At 39.8% G+C, this 25,396-nt stretch overlaps 1 protein-coding gene across 1 annotated transcript in view; it reads left to right on the forward strand.

Annotated features, from left to right (window-relative positions):
* The window catches only part of HHIPL2 (HHIP like 2), a gene marked incomplete at its 5' end in the record, with an annotated part of 29,820 nt that extends 5,063 nt beyond the window's left edge, over positions 1–24,757 (forward strand). The window contains 9 exon segments of the mRNA XM_083362954.1: positions 148–718; positions 721–799; positions 1,809–1,952; positions 2,869–3,200; positions 8,738–8,864; positions 10,709–10,854; positions 12,425–12,506; positions 15,788–15,870; positions 23,747–24,757. Of these exon segments, the coding sequence (XP_083219080.1) occupies positions 148–718; positions 721–799; positions 1,809–1,952; positions 2,869–3,200; positions 8,738–8,864; positions 10,709–10,854; positions 12,425–12,506; positions 15,788–15,870; positions 23,747–24,162 (1,980 nt within the window). The 3' untranslated portion in view covers positions 24,163–24,757.
* Positions 24,758–25,396: the final 639 nt, after the last annotated feature.

The following is a 25,396-nucleotide window of genomic DNA, read 5'->3' on the forward strand; positions in this document are numbered from 1 at the left end:
AACATGAAGCCCTGCCGATGTGAAATGTCTTTATAACTATTTATTCACATTTGAGTTAAGCAGATTCAAATGGTTGAGCAGATGCAAACAGTCACAATCCATTCCATAACATTTCAGAGAATACCGTAATGTTTTAATCTTTAACAGGAATGCTCGCCCTATGCAGCCCATCTCTATGATGCTGAGAATCCCCAGACGCCCCTTCGAAACCTCCCTGGCCTTTGTTTTGACTACTGCTCAGAATTCCATCTCTATTGCCGTTCGGCAATCACACTGCTTACAGATGACAGGCACATTCAGGAATGGTGTGAGAAGAACAGGACCCATTTCTGCAACATCTTAAACATTCAGGACAAAGACTATTGCTTCCCTGATGTACTGAAGAACACTGACCTAAATGATAATTTGGGTGCTGTGGTGGCAGACAAGAAAGGTTGCCTTCAATTGTGCCTCAAAGAAGTGGCCAATGGGCTAAGGAATCCAGTGCTCATGGTGCATGCCAATGACAATAGCCATCGAATGTTTGTAGCTGAACAAGTGGGCCTTGTGTGGGTTTACCTCCCGGATGGAAGTAGACTAGAAGAACCTTTTCTAGACATTAAGCAATTGGTGCTGACTACCCCCTGGGTTGGGGATGAGAGGGGCTTCCTCGGGATGGCTTTCCATCCCCAATACAAGGAAAATGGGAAATTCTACATCTATTACTCCTACCAGGACAAGAAAAGGTGGAAAAAATCAGGATTAGTGAACTGATGGTCTCCACATTGGATGTCAACAAGGCGGATGTAACCACAGAAAGGTAGTAACTCCTATCCTCAACTTGCTTTTTTCCAAGTCCGGAGGACATATTTGCTCATTTCATTTACATAAAATCTTGTAAGACAGGATAGACCAAAACAGAATACTAAGACCATGGATAACCCATTTCCAAATAAATAAATCAAATTAAGAACCACTTATACAAATCCTACAAATGCATGCCATCTGTTTTTCTGCTGCTAAGCAAGAGAAGTAACCTTGTGGTATTAAGCCAAGAACACATCTATATCTATGGTGCACATCACTCTTTAGCCCACATCATTTCAGAGCAGTGGTTTTTAACTGTTTGTGACTCTGAATATAACTAAAACTCTGATCCATAAACAGGCTTTTCTGTTGGTTTTACTGAGGTCTGGCATGACTGATGTTTTAGAATCCTGATTTAGAAGCTGATCAACCAATGTCCGATTCAGAACTAGGGCCATTCATGAAGGCACAGAGGGGGTCCTAAAAAAAGGTTCATGAGACCATGTTATTTTTAATCCTGAACCCATGCTCGAATATTCCCTTTTCAAAAGACAGGGAGAGACATGAATCCATTCTGAGATAATAATGGCTTATGCAGAAGGCCATTCAGAGCTTCAGTAATACTCCAGAAGCAGCAACAAGGCTGCTATTGCATCCAGAGTTGTGCAGACTAACAGTCTGGATTCAATAAAAAACAGTCATACTTTTCTTGAAAATTACAATCTGTCTACAATCATGGAAGCATAGATGCTGATAGACATTGTGTCCTGACCCAAGTTTTAGCATATCTCTCTGATCAGCTTCAGTAGAAACATAGAAATAGCAAAAGAATGCTAATATCCTTTCTTTGCTTAGTGTAAGAAAAGTTAAACAAAAGCACTAAACTGATAAGCTGTTGTAGTTAATGCTTGAATAAATAATCTACTTGCAAAGAATCCTTGAAAGTCATCCAAGGCATCCAACTTTATCTATATCTGTTTTTTCTTCTTCCCCTTGCATATTGTTTCTCTTTTCTTCTTTAGGAATCTCTTAGAGATTGAACAACCAGCTGCAAATCATAATGGTGGAGAGATCCTGTTTGGGCTAGATGGTTACTTGTATCTGTTTACTGGAGATGGAGGGAAAGCTGGGGACCCTTTTGGTAAATTCGGAAATGCTCAAAACAAGTAAATATATTCACCTTTGATTGCATTTAAATGTGAATGGTTATATGGGAAGTTTGGTAATATAAACAGTTCAATAAAGCTAATTATTGTAACTATTGTAAATTAATTTTTATTGAACTTTACTTTTAATATTGAGAGCCAGATTGGTGAATTAGTTAACCCATCAGGTTAAAAACTCGGAGACTGTGAATTCTAGTCCTGCCTTGGGCACAAAGCCAGCTGCATGATCTTGGGCCAGTCACTTTCTCTCAGCCCTAGGAAGGAGGCAATAGCAAAACACTTCTGAAAAACTTTGCAAAGAAAACTTCAGGGGCTTGTTCAGACAGTCTCCAAAAATCAGATATAATTCAACCAAAGGGGAAAAAATCTTTCTATCAGTTTTTAAAACTATTTAATAAAACTGTTTTAAATATTATTGATAAAATGGCAGGTGTGTGCCTTTTAAATAATTCTGCAATTTATTAATATAAACTATTAAATAAAGTTACTGGCATATGCTAATAGTCCCCTATAACAGTGGAAAATATTTATTAGAACACATATTCAATGCATGGTAAACAAACAGACAAACCAATTAGATTTCTTAATATACTGCTCACATTTAAATAGTATATTGTAACTAGTAGTATTCTGTATGTGGAGATCAAGCCTTGGCTTAAGATTTCATTCAGGAATTGAGGAGTTCCATGATGAAATAAAAAATAAACCAAGATTTTCTCTGCTTCCCAAACAAAGGATAAATCTCTATTGAGGCTTTTCACAACTACTGTATTATGTGCTGAGTAGCACATTATATTATTTCATCTATAGTAGTTTAAACCAAACCAAACTGCTTATCCATTTTTAACTTTTTGTAGACTTAAGTTCTTTGTCCATGTCTCTAACAATGCCTTTTTATGTCTTGCTTTTTTCTTAGGAGTAGCTTGTTAGGAAAAGTTTTACGGATTGATGTGGATAGAAGAGGTCCCCAGGGGAAGCCCTACCGCATTCCCAATGACAATCCATTTTCCTCAGATCCCAAAGCTCGCCCTGAAGTCTATGCATATGGTGTGAGGAACATGTGGCGCTGCTCTGTGGATCGTGGAGATCCACTCAGTCAGAGGGGAAAGGGACGAATTTTCTGTGGAGACGTCGGCCAGAACAGATTTGAAGAAGTGGATATAATTATTAAAGGAGGGAACTATGGTTGGAGAGCCAAGGAAGGATTTGAGTGCTATGACACAAAACTGTGTCAAAACTCCTCGTTAGGTAAGTATTAATTTCTTTGTGAGTTACACAATGACGATAAAGATATCCTATCCTATTACAACATCTCAGGGCTTCTAATAAGATGAACGCCAATGTGTAGGCATCCTTAGCAGCTTACTACTTTCATTAAAACAATAAAAGCAGTGTTATGGCATGAAACCCCTTTCATGCATGCATGTAACATCACAACACACATACAAAAGGGATGTGTGAAGCTGCTTTCATTATTTTTCAGCCCTCCTCCTGTTGCCTGTTTCTTACATGCTGCTGAACCTGTTTTCTTAGAAGAAAATGAAGGCAAGGCTCAACCTATTGCTGAAAACAGGAAAAAAACTAATCAAAAATAGACATACGTACGTAACTCCACGTAGGCAATCATGGCACCACCTACATTTAAAAAGTGTTGCAGAAAAGGCTAACCTTCACCAATGCATGGCCCTATTTCTGCCAGCCTGGTCCAAACAACAAGTAGTGATATCCCAAAGACTTGCCAGTATTTGCTTGGCACAAAGACTCATAGAATGCAAGATAAAGCATTAGAATAAAAAAAACCTGGCATGGACCATATAGTGGGAACAGAGTCTGTCAGATCAAAAGTCTACATTAAGCCATCCATTTCCTAAGAGATGCAGGCATCCTCAGGATGTTTTTCTCAAAATGGCAAAATGTGTTATGGAGTTGTGCCACCAGTTCCGCCTCCTTACCAAAAGGCGGATCATGCAGCTTGTAACCATATGTTGATTTGGGGATTTGGCCTTCCCCAGACTTTCTCTGCAAACCCTGCAGCTAAGATCTTTCCTGAGTTTTGAAATGAGTGTGTTACTTCTATATATGTCACTCAAGTAGAAAGCCCTGCCTATAAACATTTTAACATTTTGTTTACCTCTTAAAATAAATGAGCAAACAAATAATCTTTAAATAGATATTTCGACAGGCCTATTACTTATAAGACTGTTTACATAGTATGTTGCAGTTATAGTTGGGTCGAATGACAAGTGCATTAAGAACACTTAGTGTACTTAATCAAGAATAATATCAGGCAAATAAATTTTCTCCGAGCAACACATAGTAGAAAGCAATACCTGTGTGCATGCTTACTGCTCAGAAAAATGGTGCTCTACACCAGAGGTTCCCAGCCTCTTGGGCACCAAGGACCGGTTACATGGAGATAGGTTTTCCACGGACTGGAGGGGGCGTGGTTTTGTGTGCTGCCTGCATCCTGTGGATGGGGCTTTCCTTGTTTGTGCAGACCTGTTGCTGGCATGCCGTGGCCCAGTACTGGTCCACTGACCGGGGCTTGGGGACCCCTGCTCTACACTACTATTAATTGTGTACCCTGAAAGGGCCGCCTGTTTCTGGGATACTATTCTCCCAATAAACCTTTGTTTTGTATACCTATAAATCTTGAGGTTCATCCTCCTCTGCAGAAGTGGTGCTGGTTTGACTATTTAAGGATTGACCCAATGGAAATTAAGATTCTTATTAGCAGATAATTAACAGAGGTTAACAAAGACATTGCTCTTGATCAAGATACAGAAGGATCTTGACAGACTTGAACATTGGGCGCTACCTAACAAAATGAAATTCAATGGTGAAAAAAGTAAGGTGCTACATTTAGGCAAGAAAAACCAAATGCACAGGTATAGTATAGGGGGTACCTTGCTCGATAGTAGTAACTGTGAGAGGGATCTCAGAGTCCTAGTGGACAATCACTTAAATATGAGCTAGCAGTGTGCTGCAGCTGTCAAAAAAGCCAACACAGTGCTAGGCTGCACTAATAGAGGGATAGAATCAAGATCCCGTGAAGTGTTAATACCACTTTACAGTGCCTTAGTAAGGTTACACTTGGAATACTGCATCCAGTTTTCGTCACCACAATGTAAAAAAGATGTTGAGACTCTAGAATGAGTGCAGAGAAGAGCAACAAAGATGATTAGGGGACTGGAGGCTAAAACATATAAAGAACGGTTGCTGGAATTGGTTATGTCTAGTTTAATGAAGAGAAAGGTAAGGGGTGACATGATAGCACTGTTCCAATATCTCAGGGGCTGCCACAAAGAAGAGGGAGTCAAGCTATTCTCCAAAGCACCTGAAGGCAGGACAAGAAGCAATGGATGGAAAGTAATCAAAGAGAGAAGCAACCTAGAACTAAGGAGAAATTTCCTGACATTTAGAACAATTAATCAGTGGAACAACCTGCCTCCAGAAGTGGTGAATGCTCCAACACTGGAAGTTCTTAAGAAGAGACTGGACACCATTTGTCTGATATGGTATGGGGTTTCCATCCAGAGCAGGGAGTTGGACAAGACCTCCAAGATCACTTCCAGCTCTATTATTATTATTATTATTATTATTATTATTATTATTATTATTATTATTATTATTATTATTATTATTATTATTATTATTATTATTAAACTTTTATTCATAAAACATGAAACTCAGTCAACTGAACACTCAAATTGACTGGCACTAATGGTTGGCACGGGTTGCTGCCAGCGTCCTAGGTATCAACCAGGTATCTCCTTAAAATGTAAGATGTTCCGAGTAGCGCAGTTTTTTGTAGCTTTGCTGGAGTTATTGCAGGAAGCTGCAATTTCTTGATGTATTTTGCAAAGTTTTTGGACATAGTTCCCAATGCCCCAATGACAATGGGTATCACTGTTACGCGTTTCATCCATAATCACGCATTTACGATGGCCAGGTTGTGGTATTTCATAATTTTTTCCAGTTCTTTTTCTTCAACTCTGGCATCTCCTGGTACAGCGATATCAATCAGCTGTATGCTTCGGTTCTCTACAACTGTGATATCTGGCGTGTTGTGTTCCAAATGGTGATCTGTCTGTATTCGGAAGTCCCACAAGATCTTCACCCTCTCATTCTCGATAACTTTTTCCACCCTATGTTCCTACAACTTTTCGGACACAGGCAAGTCGTATTTTTTACACAATGCCCAGTGGATTAGTTTAGCAACTCGGTCATGTCTACCTTTGTAATCAGTTTGCACGATTTTGCTGCACTCACATATTAAATGTGAAACAGTTTCAACTTTGTAGTTGCAAAGTCGGCAATTTGGATTGTTAGTAGTTTTTTGTATCTTCGCTTTCATGGCATTAGTTTTTAGTGCTTGTTCTTGAGCAGCCAGTATTAAGCCTTCTGTTTCTTTCTTGATGGTTCATATCTTAAGCCATGCCCATGTCAAGTTGTCATCACATTTTCCTTCAATGTTTTTCAAATGTCCATGCAAAGCTTTGGTTTTCCATCTATTTAATCTGTCATCCAGCTGTTTCTCCTTATATTCTGCCTTTGTTTCTGTTATTTTGATAATGCTCTCTGTTTTCACAGCCTGCAGCAATTTTTCTGTACTTTGATTCACATAGTCATTCAAACTTTGTTTTTCTTCTTCTACAGTTTGGTGGATTTGCAGTAGCCCTCTGCCCCCTATTCTTGGCAGGTACAATCTGTCGATGTCACTTCATGGGTGTAGAGCAGGGGTCTTCAAACCTGGCCCTTTTATGACTTGTGGACTTCAACTCCCAGAATTCCTCAGCCAGCGTGCCTGTGTTCTGTGTTTTCTTTGATGTGGTTTTCAATCTTTTCTTTCAGCATCTTTGCTAGATTACTTAGCTCTACACTTTCGAGTTGTTGCACAGGGGAAGCTTTATCCTGTGTGGTGGCTTCTTCCACTGGTTGGTCAGTTTGTTGGTCAGTTTGTTCAGGTATTGGAACAATTTCTTCAGCCTGTTCTTCATCATTGCTTGTTGTTTTCTTTTTAGCCAATGTTCCTAGATGTTGAATTTCCACATCTGTAAAAACTTTATTATGGATGATGAAATGTCTTTGAACCATTAATCGTTGTTCGGTTACATCACTTTCCGGATGCTTTTCCTTCCACAGTTGCATCATTATTATTTTTTTAAAATCCCCTGGCTGTTGGTTCTGCCTGGTAGTAGCATTGGATGATTTCTTGATTTTATTTGGTTGTCCAGGTTTTGCGCTTTTGTTCCAGTTGCTTTACAGTTGTACGCTCTGGTTCCCCAGCAGTAACAACTGAGCCCTGTGGCCCATTTTTTGACAGAGGTCCAGGAGCCATAGCATCTGATGTGGTCCTTGTTGACCCGGGTGACGACCGATCTGGTATGGGATTTTTTTTATTTCTTCTCATCATTGGTGATTGGAGGTGCCTGGGTTGGTTCACGGTGGTTAAGCCACTACCAATCAGAAGACCGGTAATCCCATAACCATAGGGACCACACCTGATAGCTGTCCAGGTCCAGCCACAGGATGATTATTATTATTATTATTGATCATTGCACAGTCAACCAGATGTTCAGACTGGATTTGGCATTTTTGTCTACCTATCGAGTCCTTACCAAAGATCTGTGATAGGCAGATGTGGATGTTTGATGGTATTAGAGATATCGTCGCAGGATGGAAGCAGTTCCTAGTAAGGCCGCCTTTTGCAATTGACTAATGGAGAATTTGTCAATGCCAATGGTGCTCAAGTGGTGGTCAAGTCGTTTTGGGATTGCACCCAAGGTGCCTATTACTATTGGTACTACCCTTGCTTGCCTTTGCCACAATCTTTCTATTTCTATTTGTAGGTCTTTGTATTTTGTTATCTTCTCCAGTTCTTTATTCTCCTGTCTCCAGGCATTGCCACATCCACTATCCAGACTTTTTTGTCTTTCTTATCGACAATTGTTAAGTCTGGGGTGTTATGTTGCAGGTGCTTGTCTGTTTGAATTCTGAAGTCCCAGAGCAGTTTAACTTTACCATTTTCTATGACTTCCTCTATTTTATGATCCCACCAGTTCTTGCTTACAGGCAAATGATATTTCTTGCAGATCTTCCAATGCACCATTGTTGCTACTTGTAGTCAGTCTGTGTGATCTTCTTGTAGCAGTTTACCAGGTAATCCACTGTTTCTTCAGCTTCTTTGCATAGGCACCAATTACTGTCTGTTGCTGTCTTCTCAATTTTGACTTTGTATGCATTTGTCCTTAAGGCTTGGTCTTGTGCAGCCAGAATTAGTCCCTCTGTCTCTTTCTTCAACTTTCCTGCTCTTAGCCATTGCCAGGTCTTGTATTATTATCTGCTTTCCCAGCTATTTTTTTAATGTATTGGCCATGTAGTGCTTTGTCTTCCCATGCCTCTATTCTGTTTTTCATTTGGTCTTTCTTGTAGGCCAGTTTGGTCTCTCCAGTAGTCAGTAAGCCTTCCTGATATACTAATTTCAGTGCATCTTCATCATTGTCCTTCAGATATTCTTCCAAAGCCATTTTTCCTTCTTCAACCATCTGATGTACTTGCAGCATTCCACGTCCACCTATTTGCCTTGGTAGATAGAGTCTGTCAATGTCACTGCATTATTATTATTATTATTATTATTATTATTATTATTATTATTATTGTTGTTGTTGTTGTTGTTGTTGTTATTATTATTGTTGTTGTTGTTGTTGTTGTTTTTGCTTTTGTTTTTGCTTCTTTTTAGATCATCAGACAATTTCAGTTGAGTAACTATTTTTTTTTAACAGAGGATGTACTTCCAATATTTTCTTATGGACGTTCTGTAGGAAAATCAGTCACTGGTGGATATGTTTATCGAGGGTGTGAGTCTCCAAACCTCAATGGCCTTTACATTTTTGGTGACTTTATGAATGGGTAAGGAGGACAGTTATTTCCTTTTACTTTTAAATACACTAACGTGTAATACATGAAGGACAAAGTTTATTGATTACAAATAAACTTTATGATCAGATAAAATTCTGTTTATCTTGCCTGAGTATGCAAAACATTTGTTTATTTTTGACTGTTCTCAGTGTTGCCCATTATGAAAATTATTTATTTATTAAACCTCAATGGCCTTTACATTTTTGGTGACTTTATGAATGGGTAAGGAGGACAGTTATTTCCTTTTACTTTTAAATACACTAACGTGTAATACATGAAGGACAAAGTTTATTGATTACAAATAAACTTTATGATCAGATAAAATTCTGTTTATCTTGCCTGAGTATGCAAAACATTTGTTTATTTTTGACTGTTCTCAGTGTTGCCCATTATGAAAATTATTTATTTATTAATTAAATGTATATAACATCTATTTCACTGTTGAGGTGAGATAATTATGCTTATTAAATTCTGCAATTCCCATCAAATTTCAAGAGGTTTTTTATCAGCATTTATTTCAAACTATGGCCATCCATTACAGACAGTCTGAAAAGATGGCTCTCCAAGCTATAGGTCTTTAGCACATTCAGCCCAATATGTATCTGGGATTATATATTTGAAGATAGTTACCATTAGGTAAAAGCCAGTGGCTAGCAAAACATCAAAGTACAGGAAGTGACCATGGTAGAGAAGTTCAAACCATCTTTCTAAAGGTCTTGTTCCTGTTCTAATTGCTGTAAAGTTTTATCACGTAGTTTTTGACAGTTTTTATCAGGCAGTGCTATGTCTCAGTTGCAGACATTCAGGTAACCATTCCTTCAAGACAGAGAGAATCATCAGAAAATGAATGTCCTTCCCACAGGTACAAAATCATAGATCTATATCTAAAAATCTACATCATAGAGTATTTCTGACAGGGAAAATATATAGAAGTTATTTAAATGGAATAGAGCAATAGATGGCAACTTATTGCCCATCACATCTAACCCACATCATATCTAATTAGTATGTTCAGTAGTCAAGGATAATGGGAGTATTCTCTAATAGCATCTGAAGGGTCACAAACTCCCTATTTCTGGTGTAAGGGTCAGTAGCTACCCAAAAAACTTGAGCTTCCAAGAGGGCAAATCAGGAGACTCAAGCGGAGGCTTGCAGGTAAAACAGAACTTTATTTGGCCAATAGAAGTTGCTGGGTGGATCACTGTCTGAAACACTGGCAGCTGCGTTCAGAAGTGCCACACAGTTAGGCACTTCTATTTATATACAGATAACAACCAATCACAAGGTGACACTTGTTAGCACACAAAATGTTGACCAATCGACTTTCATTACTTTCCTGCTCTTTCCCCTGTCTCTGGGTCTGTATATGTGATCTTCTTGCCTTCACAGAAGCAAAATGGAGGCCATTATGCTAATAACAAGAATAACCTTTTGTACAATCCCTATACTGGGTAATAGAGAAATATAGGAAGTGACTTATATTGAGTCATAATATTGATCCTTGTAATTCAGTTTTGTTACACTGAAGTTCTAGTTTAAGTTTTTAGTTGAAAGTTTTAATGACCTTTTGTGGCTGTTTTTTTAGAGAGGCTTGGGGTTGAACCTGGGATTGATAAAATGGAAGCAGATGCTCCAACACGGACCTATGGCCTTTCCTAAGTGAACGCAGTAGGGTGTGTGGCTCAGGATCACCAAGGTTTAAATTCATTTCTGCTTGTATTAAGGAGGGACCCTCGTTTTGTAGATATTGTATGTACCACCATTATTTTTTAAAACTTCAAGCTATCATGGGATTGCAAAATAAAAATAAGATTAAACTTTCTTTCCCCATTCAGTCGACTTATGGCTTTGCGGGAAGATGAGAGAACAAATACATGGAAGAAACAAGATATTTGCATCGGTAGCATGAAAGCCTGTGCTTTTCCAGGGCTCGTTAGTTCCTACAGCAAATTTATAATCTCTTTTGCAGAAGATGAAGCAGGTAACCTGTTTCTTAAATCTTATTTTCCAAATCTTAGAAAATGGAGGATCTAATTCAAAGAAGTATATGATTAGTACAGGGATATCTCAGTCACTGTCTTGCCAAAATTGAATCTGCCATCTGGTCTGAACCCATAGAGGTGATCTGCTGGGAATCCTACCTGCCATGACATACTTATGGGTGGAAGATAGAGGATAGGCCTTTTCTATAATAATGTGCATGCTCGGTATTATTTTACTAAACCCTTGGCTTGAATTTATTGGGTATGTATGCATCTTTTTATTTAATTTTTATTTACCATGCTTTCTGTTTTATTCTTCTTTGTTTACTGCCAAAATGTTTTAATTGTTTGGGGCAGTCTACACACATGGTATCTACTGCATGTATGTGTAATTAACTAATTAAACTTGTTCTGCATTTGTGGTGACTTTCCAAAGCATGTCTTTGGTCACAGACAACATTTTTGAATAGATGGACATGCTTGAAAGGTTTAGAGCTTGCTGTGGATGCTCTGACAAAATGGCTACTGCAGGAATATTTGCAAAATTTTTATTTATTTTATTTTATTTTATTTTATTAATTCCATTTATATCCCGCCCTTCTCCGAAGACTCAGGGCGGCTTACAAGCTTAGCAGTAGCCTTCATTCTATGTATATGCCTGCTTATTAGGGCTTTCACACACACCCCAAGCGGCATTATTACAAAGTCAGCTTAATTGCCCCCAACAATCTGGATCCTCATTTTACCTACCTCGGAAGGATGGGAGGCTGAATCAACCTTGAGCCTGGTGGGATGCGAACCTGCACTAATTGCAGGCAACTGGTGTTACTTAAGGAGGCATTAGCCCACTGCTCCACCAAGGCTCTTACTATTGTGACTAGTCCCCCAAAACAAAATTACTATTGTGACTAGTCCCCCAAAACCATTTATCAGAATGCAACCTGTTAGGTTGCTCCTGCCAAGTCTTTGGGTCTCACAGATATATTTTTAATATGCTAATTTACATATGTCTTGTTTCCCATCAAATAGACATAGTCCCAAAGTCCTGAGCTTCAGCTGCCATCTAATTTATTTCCTAAGGATGCCTGTGGGCTAATGTGAGGCACATAGCTCAACCTAGAACCAAAAATTACACTTGAGGCTGATACTGTATGCCACTTTCCCATTAAAGTATGCTTTTAAAATATCTTTAAAAATTTAAAGTGAGGAGCAGATGCCAAGAGAAATGTCTGGTCATTCATGCTGCACAGTTGGATGCAAAATAGAGCATTGTTCTTGCTTGTATTAAAGTAGAGGTGGGCGGACATGGTCGACCAGCAATGAATAAAGCCAAATCAACTATATGTATTATTTTACCAATAACCTTCCAGCTTTATATCTGCCAGAAATTGCAAGAACAGGAGTGGGAAAGAAAGACAGACTGGATGGCGATAGTACTCAGCTACCTTCAGCCTTGATGTGACCTATTACATGAGCCAGCCAAAGGAGAAATTACATCCTAACAACCAATTCAGTCTTGTGCAAAGTAGTCCCGTTACTAGTACACATCCTTCCTTCTGTTTTCTCCAGGTGAACTTTATTTTATGGCTACATCTTATCCAAGTGCCTATGCACCACGTGGCTCTATTTACAAATTTGTGGATCCAGCAAGGTGGGTACTTCTTCCAAGATGTTGAAACTTTTTTCTTGAGCTACTTTAAAAGAAAAAAGAAGAAAGAAAGCATCTGTAATTGCATAGGCACTCTCATGAATCCATCTGACTTCAGTTTCACGAATGATATCCGTGGATGAATTTACATTATTGATAAGTTACTCTTTCTTTCTTAACGAAGGAGTGCACAACTTTTATTTGTATTTTTTTTCCTTTGCAGCTGGGAAAGCCTTTTCTCCCCTCACGGAGTAGGGAGTGGAAGAGATTAAAGCCATGCAGTATTTCTCATTAAAGATGTGTGGACTTCAGCAGCTGGCTGGGAAATTCTGGGAGTTGGAGTCCACACGTCTTAAAATGGCCAAGGTTGAGAAGCACTAGATTAGAGAGCACCGTCTGTATTAGTCCCGCACTGAAGCTTCCTGTTACTACAGCTGCTACTCTGTAAAACAAAACCTGTCAGAAAAATCTGTCTAAGACTAAAAAGGTGGAAACAGATGAAACACATTTAGTTATAGACTCTAATTTGTGCTCTAACAACCTGAAAGATTGTTTCTATGATCTCAAAAACAGCTTGTTTACAGGGCCTGAACAAATAATTTGTATAGCCCCACAACAAAAGCTTTATTTTCTCTGCTCAGAAGTTAAATGAGCATCAGTTCATGTGTGTGAGAGTATGTGGTGAAATCTGTAATATTTTTAAAAGTGTCCTATTTAAAAATTATGGGTCACATCAATATATGTTCAATGTTCTGCTTTTTCACCATCATGGTCCATTCATCATTCTAAGCCAAAAGCAAAGAAATTATATAACATATGACATATGAGTCATCCCATACTCTTGATGATAGTTAGTTGTCTCAAAGAAGCACTTAAGGCTACATTAATTGACTCCTCCCACCAATCCAGAGGAGTGTTTATATTCCCATTAACATGGGAATAATAATAATAATAATAATAATAATAATAATAATAATAATAATAATAATAATAATAATAATAATAATTTAAGTAATCAATGTTTTAAAAGAGGCAAGGGGATAAGCCTGGGCCTGTTCTCCAAAATCTGTTTAGTTCATCTCTCTGTGCATCTTGTTTTCATCACTGGAAGCTATCATGTTCTTCCAGTTCTTTCTGTTCTGTCTTGTTCTTATTTTAGAAGATAGTTTTATCCCAGCCAATGCCCTCCAGATGTGTTGGACTCTAATTCTCATCTGAAGCAAGTTGTAGTCCAACATATCTCACCAAGTGCCAGTTTAGGGAAGGCTGTGGTAAGCAAAACTGGTCATCAAGGAAAGTTGGCCTGCAGGAGGCTCTGTGGGACTGACAGCTTGGAAAGCAGGCAAAAATATATCTTTCCATTCCGTGTAAATTAGGTGTGTATTTATTTTAAAATGGAGGATTACCACAGAATTTGTCTGCAATTGAGGAACAAGTCTAGGACAAATGTGAAAACTCCATTGATAGATTTGAACTGAAATATATATATATTGGATATATTCTTGGATATATTCTACACAAGAACAAGCCGCAGTAAGAAAAACAGCAGCAGGGGGGAAAAAAGCAGAAAAAATGATCTGCTGCTAGTTTTATGAAAGGGTAGAAAAAATGAACATAGGAAATGTAATTTACAGTATTCTTTCAAAAAGGGAAGTATTTACATAGGAAATTTCAGGACTGGCATTTGAGCTATTGATTTCAGATGATTACAGGCAATCCTTGTTTAATGAACATTTGCAGTTACAACGGTAACTTTATAACCAATCCTCACATTTACAGCCTTTGAGGATCTGTACAGCAAAGAAAAGCTGAAGTAAAATAATAAACCCAGTCAGGATTTCACTTAGTGACTGCCTTGCTTAATGAACTGAGTTGCTGGTCACAATTTTGGTCACTAAAAGAGGACTACCTGTACATACAAAGTAAAATTGGCTGTGTTTATAGTTGAAGCTACTGGTTTTGCTTTTAAATATGCCATAACTTTGAGTTGTTTGAATAGGAATTGTATGTATGCATACATGTATTTTAGGGTATGTGAAAACCTTTTGACTAAAACCTTTGAAAGAAGAAGGGATCAACATTGTTCATTCTATGCAATTGGCATCTGTTGCACATATCCATACATTTAATTGGTAGTAAGTGTATTTTCTTATGTTCTCAGTAAAGTTGGGTCATAAAATGGTAGCAGGTATGGGCTACTATAATGTCGAGGAGGCCAAATATAGGATTTAAACGTGGGTGAGAAAGATGTTGGTTTAATAATAATAATAATAATAATAATAATAATAATAATAATAATAATAATAATAATAATAATAATAATTTCTGATCCTTCAGAAGTTGGTTTATCCCTTCTATCATCCCATGTAGGCCAAGGGTTAGCCTCAAGGCCTGGTTTCCTTTAAGAGATGTGTGCCAACCATGATTGTCAAGAAGTACTATGTAATGTAACTATGGAAATCAACTCTTTGGTGGTGAGATGTCATGATAGCTCTTTTCTAGCCACTTCTGGGGGCACTTATTTTTTCAAAATAGGCAGATGTCAAGGGAGGTTTATTTTACTCAGGAACTTTTTCAATCATGTTAATACGGTATACCAGCCATGCGTCTACCTCCCCTTTTTCCCTATAACTATTTTTTTCTGACAAAAATCTCCCAATTTTCAAACTCTTAATACATTTTGTGGCTGGATTAATATAGTTACTGCTGTAATATGGTTTGTTTTCCTTCTGCCCAACCTATCTGTCTGTGTTTAAAGTCACAGTTAATTAGCAGAGCATGGAAAATATACAGAAGCAGCTATGATCTCATTGGCAGATTATGTAAATGAGGAATAATGTCCATTTTAATTAGAAAATATATTAAAAAACATCCTTAATTAAAGCCATTATTCTGTCAAGGAAAGGATAACATCAGGATTCAAAACAGGGCATCTAGAAAAGGGTCAAAATGGCAATTGCACTATTGAAGCCCACCCTTTTTAGGTATGTCCTGACTTTTTTTGATACTGTCCTTTGGTCCCCATATTCAAAAGGAATAATAGCAAAAACTTCAAAATGTCTTTTTTTGCGTTTAAATTAAATTCACTGAATACAGTTATTATCTTCTTTGTATTTAATTATTTTCCTGTTTGGAAAGATCCAAAAAAATCTGCATCAACTGCACACCTTTGAATTACTCAAAAATTAGGTGACCTCCTTCAGCCCCTAGGATAAAAAAACCTGAAACTCTTTATCCACATTGAGATGCCTAGATACATTTTTGTGATCCAATTTGTGTTTTAGGAGAGCTCCACCAGGAAAATGTAAACAGAAGCCAGTTCCAGTGAAAACAAAGAGCAAGCGGATCCCATTTGTTCCAGCTGCAAGTAAGTCAATAAGATTTGGGTTTGCTCTGCTGTTTATTTTCACTATGTAATAGTGCAAATATTCAGACGTACTGAAAGGAAAGATTTGTTCAGCTTTCAACACTTTTTTCCAGGTCCCAAGAAGTCAGTTGTTCAGCAAGGAATTGTACGTTGTTTCTGTTCTATTGCCATCTCTTTCACATAATTCCTTGTCTAGATAATATAGTTGGTCAATGATTTGTGTGCTCATTTACTGATAACATGATAGCATGATTTGGTAGTGCTTCTTAATTTGTGATAGACATACCATTGGAAGTAAGGAAAAATAGTCCAGGGTAGATGCAGCTTTTCTTCCCAAATGGGAAAAAACTCTGGAAAGGACAGAGGAGAGCCGAGATGATGGGCAAAGTTACTGATCTCTAATCAGATCAGACTAGTCTAATCTAATCCAGACTAGTTCTGGATCATAAAACCTTGGGGCTGCTGAAGAGTAATATTGTGGGTAGACCGATCAGGAACAGATGACATGTCACCGGGTCAGTGCTCAGGTTTATTGTGGATGGAACCGGCATAGTCTCCACAGCTCAGCTCCTTTAAATACTGTTGCCGGCAAGCCAGCGACCAATCCACATCCTAAAAGCGTCCCGCCAGAATGGCCTGACCAATAGGACGGGAGTTATGACGCCACCTGTTGTTGCCAGGTGTTACACAGCTGATGCCCAGCTGAGCTGTCTGTTTAACAATTAACACTCAATATATAACAGATAACATGATAGCATGATTTGGTAGTGCTTCTTAATTTGTGATAGACATACCATTGGAAGTAAGGAAAAATAGTCCAGGGTAGATGCAGCTTTTCTTCCCAAATGGGAAAAAACTCTGGAAAGGACAGAGGAGAGCCGAGATGATGGGCAAAGTTACTGATCTCTAATCAGATCAGACTAGTCTAATCTAATCCAGACTAGTTCTGGGTCACAAAACCTTGGGTCTGCTGAAGAGTAATACCTCCCTAAAAAATCTTGGTCCAGCTGGCCTGGCTGGTAGCATCTTGTAAAGGCCCCTTTCTAGGGTTACAGGAGAAGACGGTCAATGGTTTTGAAGACAGAAGAGGACCTTATGCCCCAACAGTGGATAAAACGGCAGAACCATCTTCCAGGAGAAGGGAAACTCTGATTTCAAACCTCCACTGCCTTGTGGCTATATCTGCTACTGGAGAAGGCTTCAGGAGTCAACCTCGAGGCAAAATCCGGAGCCAAAGTCCCGGAAGCAGTTCGTGACTGTTTACAACCACGTTCTGGTAACTCCTGTGACGCAGCTGGAATTAATCATATCGGCTTTGCCATTCCATTGGACTATTTTCAGTGACATGGAGAGGGGAGATCTGCTGCTTGGGTAACAGTCTATCCTCCATATTAATCTACCCAGGCCTCGTGCTCTGGAGAGGACACCCCAGCTTTGCATACAGCATTGTAACAACACGGGAAGTGGCAGTTACCGGTTATAAGTCTTTGTTTGATTGGCATAGAGCGTGATGCCAGGGGCCACTTTCAATGGTGGGAGAGGTCATTGTACCTCATTGGGCAGCTACCACCCGCCTTAAGCTGGGCAGCTTCCAGCCAGTAAGGTGTTGCCCTGCCACAGTCTGTTAACCTCACAGGGTGCATGGGGTTTAGGGTCAAAGCTGACAAGCAGATCAACAACTCTGCACCATGCAACAAACATAAAATTTTTTTAGCCCTAAAGTTGGGCACTTGGAATGTTTGGACAATGACCCCTGGCCTTTTTGACAATTTGCAAGAAATAGACGATGTACGTAAGACAGCTGTCATTGAATAGAGCTGAGTAGACTGCAGATGGACATCGTTGCCCTTCAGGAGACAAGTCTGTCAGACTTGGGATCTGTTAAGGAGAGAAACTTCTCGTTCTTCTGGCAGGGAAAACCATTGAATGAGACTAGGGAATAGAGGGTTGGCTTTGTGGTCAGAAACACCCTACTAGGATTCATTACTCCACCTACTGCAGGAAGTGAAGAATTCTGTCCTTGCAGCTCCATTCATCAGCAGGGCTGGTTACTCTTATTAGCGCATATGCACCAACATTATCATCCTCAGTAGAATCCAAAAACAAAGTCTACGACGATCTGGCTGCTACTATCAAGAAAATCCCTATGAAAGAACTACTGTTTGTCCTTGGCAATTTTAATGCCGGAGCTGATTATAGCTCTTGGCCCACTTGTTTAGGTCAATTCGGTGTCGGGAAGATGAATGAAAATGGCCAATGCCTGCTGGAGTTTTGCTGCTACTAGGGTTTTTGTGTTAGCAATACATTCTTTAAAACAAAGCCTCAACACAGAGACTCTTGGAGACATCCAAGATTGAAGCATTGGCACCAGCTCGACTTGATTCTTACCAGGTGCTCCAACCTTCCCAGTATTACAATCACACGCAGCTATCAGGGTGCTGATTGCGATACAGAACACTCCTTGGTGTGCAGCAAAATAAAACTAAAAACAAAGAGATTGCATCACTTGAAGGAAGGAAGACCATGAATTGACATCAGCAAGACCTGCAATAAGGGCAAAGTGGAGGAATTTGCACAAGCACTCAAGGAAACTCTCCCAGGCCCGGCTGAAGCAAATACATCTGAACAATGGGAATATTTCAAGAATACTGTTTATAACACTGCCTTGTCAGTAAAGAGATCAGAAAGACAGCAGATTGGTTTGAAGCCCATTCGGAGGAGCTGACGCCAGCCATTGAGGAAAAAAGGAAAGCTTTAATTTCATATAAAGCCTGTTCCAGTGAGTGCAACCTACAGGTTCTGTGAGCTGCTCATAGGAAAGTCCAACAGACCGCCATGAGATGTGCTAATGATTATTGGCTGCAGCTTTGCTCTCGGATCCAGATAGCAGCTGACACAGGCAATATCAAGGGGATGTATGATGGCATCAAGCAGGCCTTAGGACAGAAGAAATCTGTCCCTCTGAAGTCTGCTACAGGAGAGGTTATTATTATTATTATTAATCCCATTTATATCCCGCCCTTCTCCGAAGACTCAGGGCGGCTTACAATCTAAAGCACAAATCAATGTGCTTAGCAATACCCTTCATTCTATGTATATGCCTGCTTATTAGGGCTTTCGCCTCCCCCCAGGACCGAGCACAGCAGATGGCATGCTGGGTGCAGCACTACTCTGAGTTATATTCCAGAGAAAATGGGGTAACTGAAGAAGCATTAAATAATATTGAGTGCCTTCCTGTCTTGGAGGAGCTTGATAGTGAACCAACTTTAGAAGAACTAAACATGGCCCTGGATTCCTTTGAGATTTGAAGTGGAGTTTAGCAGGCATGCATTCTTGCGCCAACTTTATTTGGGATCTTTTTTGCTGTCATGCTGAAACATACTTTTGGAACCGCAACAGAGGGTATCTATCTTCGGACAAGTTCAGACGGAAAACTCTTTAATCTCTCCAGATTGAGAGCAAAGTCTAAAGTCCAGCTGAAATGCCTATGGGATTTAATTTAATTTAATTTTTTTTTTTATTGAAAAGTTTTAAAAAATACAATTTTCCTTTAAGAAACCCCCCTTCCCCCTCCCTCCTCCCCTCCCTACCTCCCCCCTATCTCCCCCCCTCCCCCTCTCCCTCCTCCCTCCCCTGCCTCCCCCCCTCTACTTCCCCTCCTCCCCCCCTCCCCCCCCTCCGACTTCCCAGAGCAAAATACAAGGTATATATCTAAAAAGCAATCATAAACAATCATATACTAACAATTATAAACTCTAAAATCCATCACTCTCTAGCTTATATAAAGTAAACCAATCCTTAACAATACTAAATATATATAAAAAACTAAAATAAAAGAAAACTAGCATCATTCCCATCTATGTTCTTCCACATTTCCCTATTACCTAAACATATTCTCATTTACACATCACAAACACCTATCCCTATTAACCTCTCTAGCCAAAATAGACTATAATAGATAGTTCTTACACAAATTAACCCGCATTAACCCACAAAACTTTCTTCCTCTTCCTCTGTAATAAATTGTCCATTAATTCCAAATTAAAGATTCTGTTACCATACATATCATCCCAAAACTTTTAAAAACACAACTACCACTTGTCTATAAGTATATTGTGGAAGTTCCATAGATTTCTGCTGGTCTTATTTTTTTTGTCTTTTTTGAGCGTTTTAAGGCAGCACGCATCACCCTCTGTTCTCTAATATCATCCAAAAGAGTTGCAGCTTGAACTCCTCCTGTACCCTTCTCGTCTATCAGTCCATCTTCATCCTCTTGATGTTCTCCTTCTCCAGATCCCTCTGCAGCTTCCAGAAGTGTTGATGGGGTTACATTTAAAACATTGTTGTAAAAGTCATGCGCTTGCTTCACATTACCCAAACAGTACCTTTTGCCATCATACATGAAGCTCAGCCCAGCTGGGATCTCCCATCTGAACCTTATATCCCTTTGCTTGAGCTCTTGCACAAGAAAAATAAAATCCTTCCTTCTCTTTAAAATCTTTGGAGGAATTTCTTTTAGAACCAAAACTTCTTGACCAGCAATCACAACTTTGGTATCATAGGCAGCTTGTATAACTTCATCTCTAACTTCCCTTTTTACAAAATAAACCACCACATCTCTAGGCAACTTTCTCTGTTTAGCAATCCACGAATTCACACGAAACACTTTGTCCATACCTTGTTTTATTTCAGATGCTGGATGATTCAATACCCCCTCAAAAGCCTCAGAAACCAACTGCTTTAAATCTTCCTTAATATTCTCTTTTAGGCCTCTAATTCTCACAGCAAACTGCATCTGGTAAAATTGGGCCAGACTCTGTTCACTATCCATTTTGTCTTTTAAATCTTCAATTTCCAAAACTTTTGCTTCTAATATAGCATTCTTTTGAGTCAAGTCTTGCACTTGGTCATCCAGCACCTCCACACATTTAGCAACTTTATGCACTGAGGACAAAATGTCTGCCTTCATCTCTCTAAGTTTCTGTTCCATCCTTTCTTCCATTCTCTGCTCCAATTTCTCCAATTTCTCCTCCATCTGTGCAAATTTAGCACCCATTGACTCCAGAATTAACTGGGTATGTCTTTCAAGATCCTTCGAAGTCAATACATCAGGAGAATGCAACGCCTGCAGTAATGATTGTTGTTGCACCGGAGAATTTCCAGCACTCCGAAAAGTTCTAGGGGGAGGTTTAGCCGCCATCTTTTACTTACAATTGTGACGCACTTTCACTTTAAGTTTTAAGCAAAGTCCATCAAGCTTGAGAGTAAAATAAAATAATCTTCTTCATCTCTTCATCTTTCCCTCTTGTACTGCTCTGCCTGCTCTTTTCCTTTCATAGTCTCTCCTTCAAGCAGGGATGGTCGCAGACGCCTGGCTCTGCTCCATAAAGTCCGGAGCAGAGACGCTAGCCAGCTGGGAGCAGCCCAGGCTACGGGGGAGTTCAATCCTTCAGCCGCCCAAGCTCCAAGCTCAGGCGGCCCCGGAGAACTCAACCCCCACCTGGGGGCTCACCCCCTCCTCTTCTCCCGAGGAGGGGGCTTCAAATTCGCCCGAACAGCTGATCGGCGCTGTTTCGGGCGAAAAATCACACAGCTGAGCTGCGGGCAGCCCGGGAAGGCTGTCTCCGGCGCCACGGAGCCACCGGAAGTCAATTTAATTTAATTTTATTAGATTTTTATTAGATTTCCTCTTCACTGATGATGCTGCCGTTATTGCTCACTCTGTTGAAGACCTTCAACAACTTACGGACTGTTTTAGCAAGGTCTGCCAAGACTTTGGACTAACAATCAGCCTGAAAAAACATAAGTCATGGGTCAAGACGTGGATTCACCTCCCTGTATTACAATCTCTGCACAAGAACTGGAGGTCGTTCTTGACTTTGTGTACCTCGGCTCAACTATCTACAACACTCCCTCTTTAGATACTGAGCTAAATAAATGTATTGGTAAAGCAGCCACCACATTTTCCAGACTTACAAAGAGAGTATGGCTTAATAAGAAGCTGACAGAATATACAAAGATCCAGGTCTATAGAGCCTGCGTCTTGAGCACTGCAGTGAGTCTTGGACCCTTCACGAATGGCAGGAGAGAAAGTTGAACATCTTTCATATGCGCTGTCCCCGACATGTTCTTGGCATCACCTGGCATGACAAAGTTCCAAATAGCGCAGTCCTGGAATGTGCTGGAATTTCTAGCATGTATACACTATTGAAACAGTGTCGTCTATGCTGGCTTGGGCATGTCATGAGAATGGCTGATGGTCGGGTTCCGAAAGATCTCCTGTATGGAGAACTAGTGCAGGGAAAACACCTCAGAGGCAGACCAGAGCTGCAATATAAGGGTATCTGCAAGAGGGATCTAAAGGCCTTGGGAATGGACATTAACAGCTGGGAAACCTTGATTTCTGATTGTTCAGCTTGGAGGCTAAAGACACAGCATGGCCTTCTCCAATTCGAAGAGACACTTGTGCGGCAGGCTGAGGCAAGCAGGCAGTCCCGGAACCAGCAAAATCTGGGGGCTGGACAGGGGACAGACTGTATCTGCCACTCTCGAATTGGCCTTTTTAGCCACACCAGATGCTGCTTTAGAACCTCTTTCCAGAGCATGATACCGTAGTCTCTCGAGACTGAAGGATGCCAAGAGAAGAATCAGATCCAACAAAGCAAAGGGAACTGAGCATCTTCGCACGTAATTCCTGGAAACCAGAACTGGAGTAACTTCTGGAACTTTTGAGTTTGAGAATCTAAATAATTAAATACATTTCCCTGAATTCTAAAAAGAAATTTCTTGACAGTGAAAACAATCAGTGCGGTGACTTGCCTGCAGAAGTTGTGGATGCTCCAACATGGGAGGTTTTAAAGAAAAGATTGCACAACCATTTGTCTGGAAAGGTATAAGGTCTCTTGCTCGAGCAGGGAATTGGACTAGAAGACCTCCAAGGTCTCTCCCAAACCCTGGCATCCTGTGTTATTCTTTCCTTAGGTTTTGTCCATTATTTAGTTGTAGATTTTGGTTTTGATACAAGGAAATACTGTTCTCAGAATGGCAAACACTTTCAGTCTCATTAGCTCTCTTTTTAAAAAAAATAGTGATAACATTGTCAATAGTGGCACTGCATTTTAATGTTCTTCTGTCTTATCTTAACTGAAAAATATAATAAAGAACTGCCTATAAACAGCCTCCCTCCCTCCCTCCCTCCCTCCCTCCCTCCCTCCCTCCCTCCCTTCCTTCCTTCCTTCCTTCCTTCCTTCCTTCCTTCCTTCCTTCCTTCCTTCCTTCCTTCCTGGAAATTAGAAAACCAGCAGTGAGTAAGTTTGGGCAATTTAATATTGTTGGGAGGAGAAAAGTTTATCTGGCGATGCAAATACCTGTGGTCACATCACATGTTGGTATGGTTCATACGACTTATTCCCTTTCTGGACTTTTGTTTTAATTATATAAGACCTATGTTGGAGCTTACATTATAGTCTTCTCTGGAAATGTGTTGTTGATTTTCAGCAACTATATTGCTGAATTTGGGGCCAAAATAATGTGTTTGAGGGTCACAGGAAATCATGGCTTTGTAGACTATTTGTCCACATTAAATGCTTGATTTAGGCAATACTGTTTGCTGATTCCCTCCTGTAAAGTTGCACTTTTACCCCCAAATATCTACAGATATGGGCATGGCGTTTAAAGATCTTTTTCTTTAATCTGCTACCCAGGTCAACCTTTCAAATATAATGCCTATGGTTGAATGAAAACGTGATCTTACCTTCCACTTCTTTTGCAAGTGAGGGAAAAATGTGGGAGGAGAGTATTGCTTGCTTTAAGGCAGCATTTGTAAGTAGTCAATCTGCTAAGGTGAGTTATGACCTTTTAAACCATGTTTTCTCAGAGACTGTGCCTGAACTGATCAAAGAGCGCCTTGCAACCCAGTTTTCCAAAACAGTTGTCCGTTCTACAGAACGTCCCCCAGCTTCTTCTGGGCAGAAACGGAAGAAGCCTGCATCTCACAGAAAATCTTTGACTCGTGGCTCAGCAATTCCTACACGGTCTGGTAAAAAGCCGCCAACAGCACAGCATCCCAAAGGCCGGGGTTCCCAAGCCAAATTTGATGGGCAAACACAAAAGGAGAAAGCGCCGGTTATCTCTGGAGCAAGAACTCAGCCCCACCAGAAGACAAGATCACAGTTACCCGGAGCCCTGAAGAAACCGTCACCGTCTCCAAAGCTGAAGTCAGCAGCTAAGGAGAAAACCCTGAAGAAGGAGGGAAAGAAGAAAAGTAGGGTCAGTGCAAGAAGTTCTGCTTGAACATCCAAAATGCTTCCAAGAATCAAGAGAAGGGGATCTGGGTGGGATTGCCAAGTGACTCACTTTACTTCCAAGAAAGTGAATCAGAATAGCATATAGATTTTATACAAAACATTTTTAACCTGAATCTACGCAGCTTTGCAGCCACTGACCACACCAGATATGCTACATACATTTAAATGTTTAATTGTTTAAATGTTTACAACTGGGAGTTTAACCATCCCAGATGTTTTCCAGTTTTCTGCTCTGCACAGGTCTTTCTCTGAGAATTGCCTAGTGAATTTGAGCAGACACTCTAGTGAGCACTTACTACAGTCCACCAAAATTACAACTGTATCATGTGAGAATGGATTTGCTCCCTTTTTCTGAAAAACCAGACCCTTCATGACTTCCTTGGAAAAAGCATCCCTAAGAATACAGAGAGCTGCAGTTTAAGAGCTCATTTTTGGCAAAGGAGGAAGGGCTGAGCAAATGAGGAAAGCTGGTTGTATCTCAAGAATGAAATCTTCTAATTTGTCTTCTAAAATGTTTGCATTTTTACGACAGAAGTCAAAATGACCAAATGCCACTCAATCTTTTATATTTCAGTGAAGCCAACCCAAAAGCTGAATTTTTAAAAATTTCTTTCTCCCTCTCTCTGTATTCTATTAAATATAGAATGAACGAAAAAAAGGAAGTAAGTGTTTGTGGTTTCTTTGAGACTATTTGCAAGAATATAGATGTTAATCAGAGGAAATGTTATACATCAAAGTCTTCTCCATCTCTAAAATGCATGTCTTTGTGGACTGTGCTCTGGATTTCATCTCTCTCACCTTCTCCATGCTGGTGCCTCCCAGATGTGTTATAACAAAACTCCCCCAATCCTGGTTGCATTGCTAATATATGCACTGGCTGAGACTTACGGGAAACATAACACAACATCCATGGAGGAGACTTTGCTTTGAGAAGGCAGATTGCCTCTATAGGCTAATAGAGAACTCCCTGTTCAGGTATTGAGCCTTACTAACCAGTCTAATGTTGCTCAGACTATCTGCTAATTTGTGAAAGGGGTGTATATGTGTTGGTGTTGGTGTAATAACCCCAAATAACCCTATAAAAGAAATGCAGTGGGAGAAATAAAGAGAGCACAGTTGTCTGTCAGTCTGAGCTGAAACACCTCCTGTCCCCCGTGTTGTTGCAGTCCTTGTGTGATCATAGAATCATAGAATAACAGGGTTAGAAGGTACCTTGGAGG

The sequence above is a fragment of the Vipera ursinii genome (genome assembly GCF_947247035.1).
Source record: "Vipera ursinii genome assembly, chromosome: 1".
NCBI lineage: Eukaryota > Metazoa > Chordata > Lepidosauria > Squamata > Viperidae > Vipera > Vipera ursinii.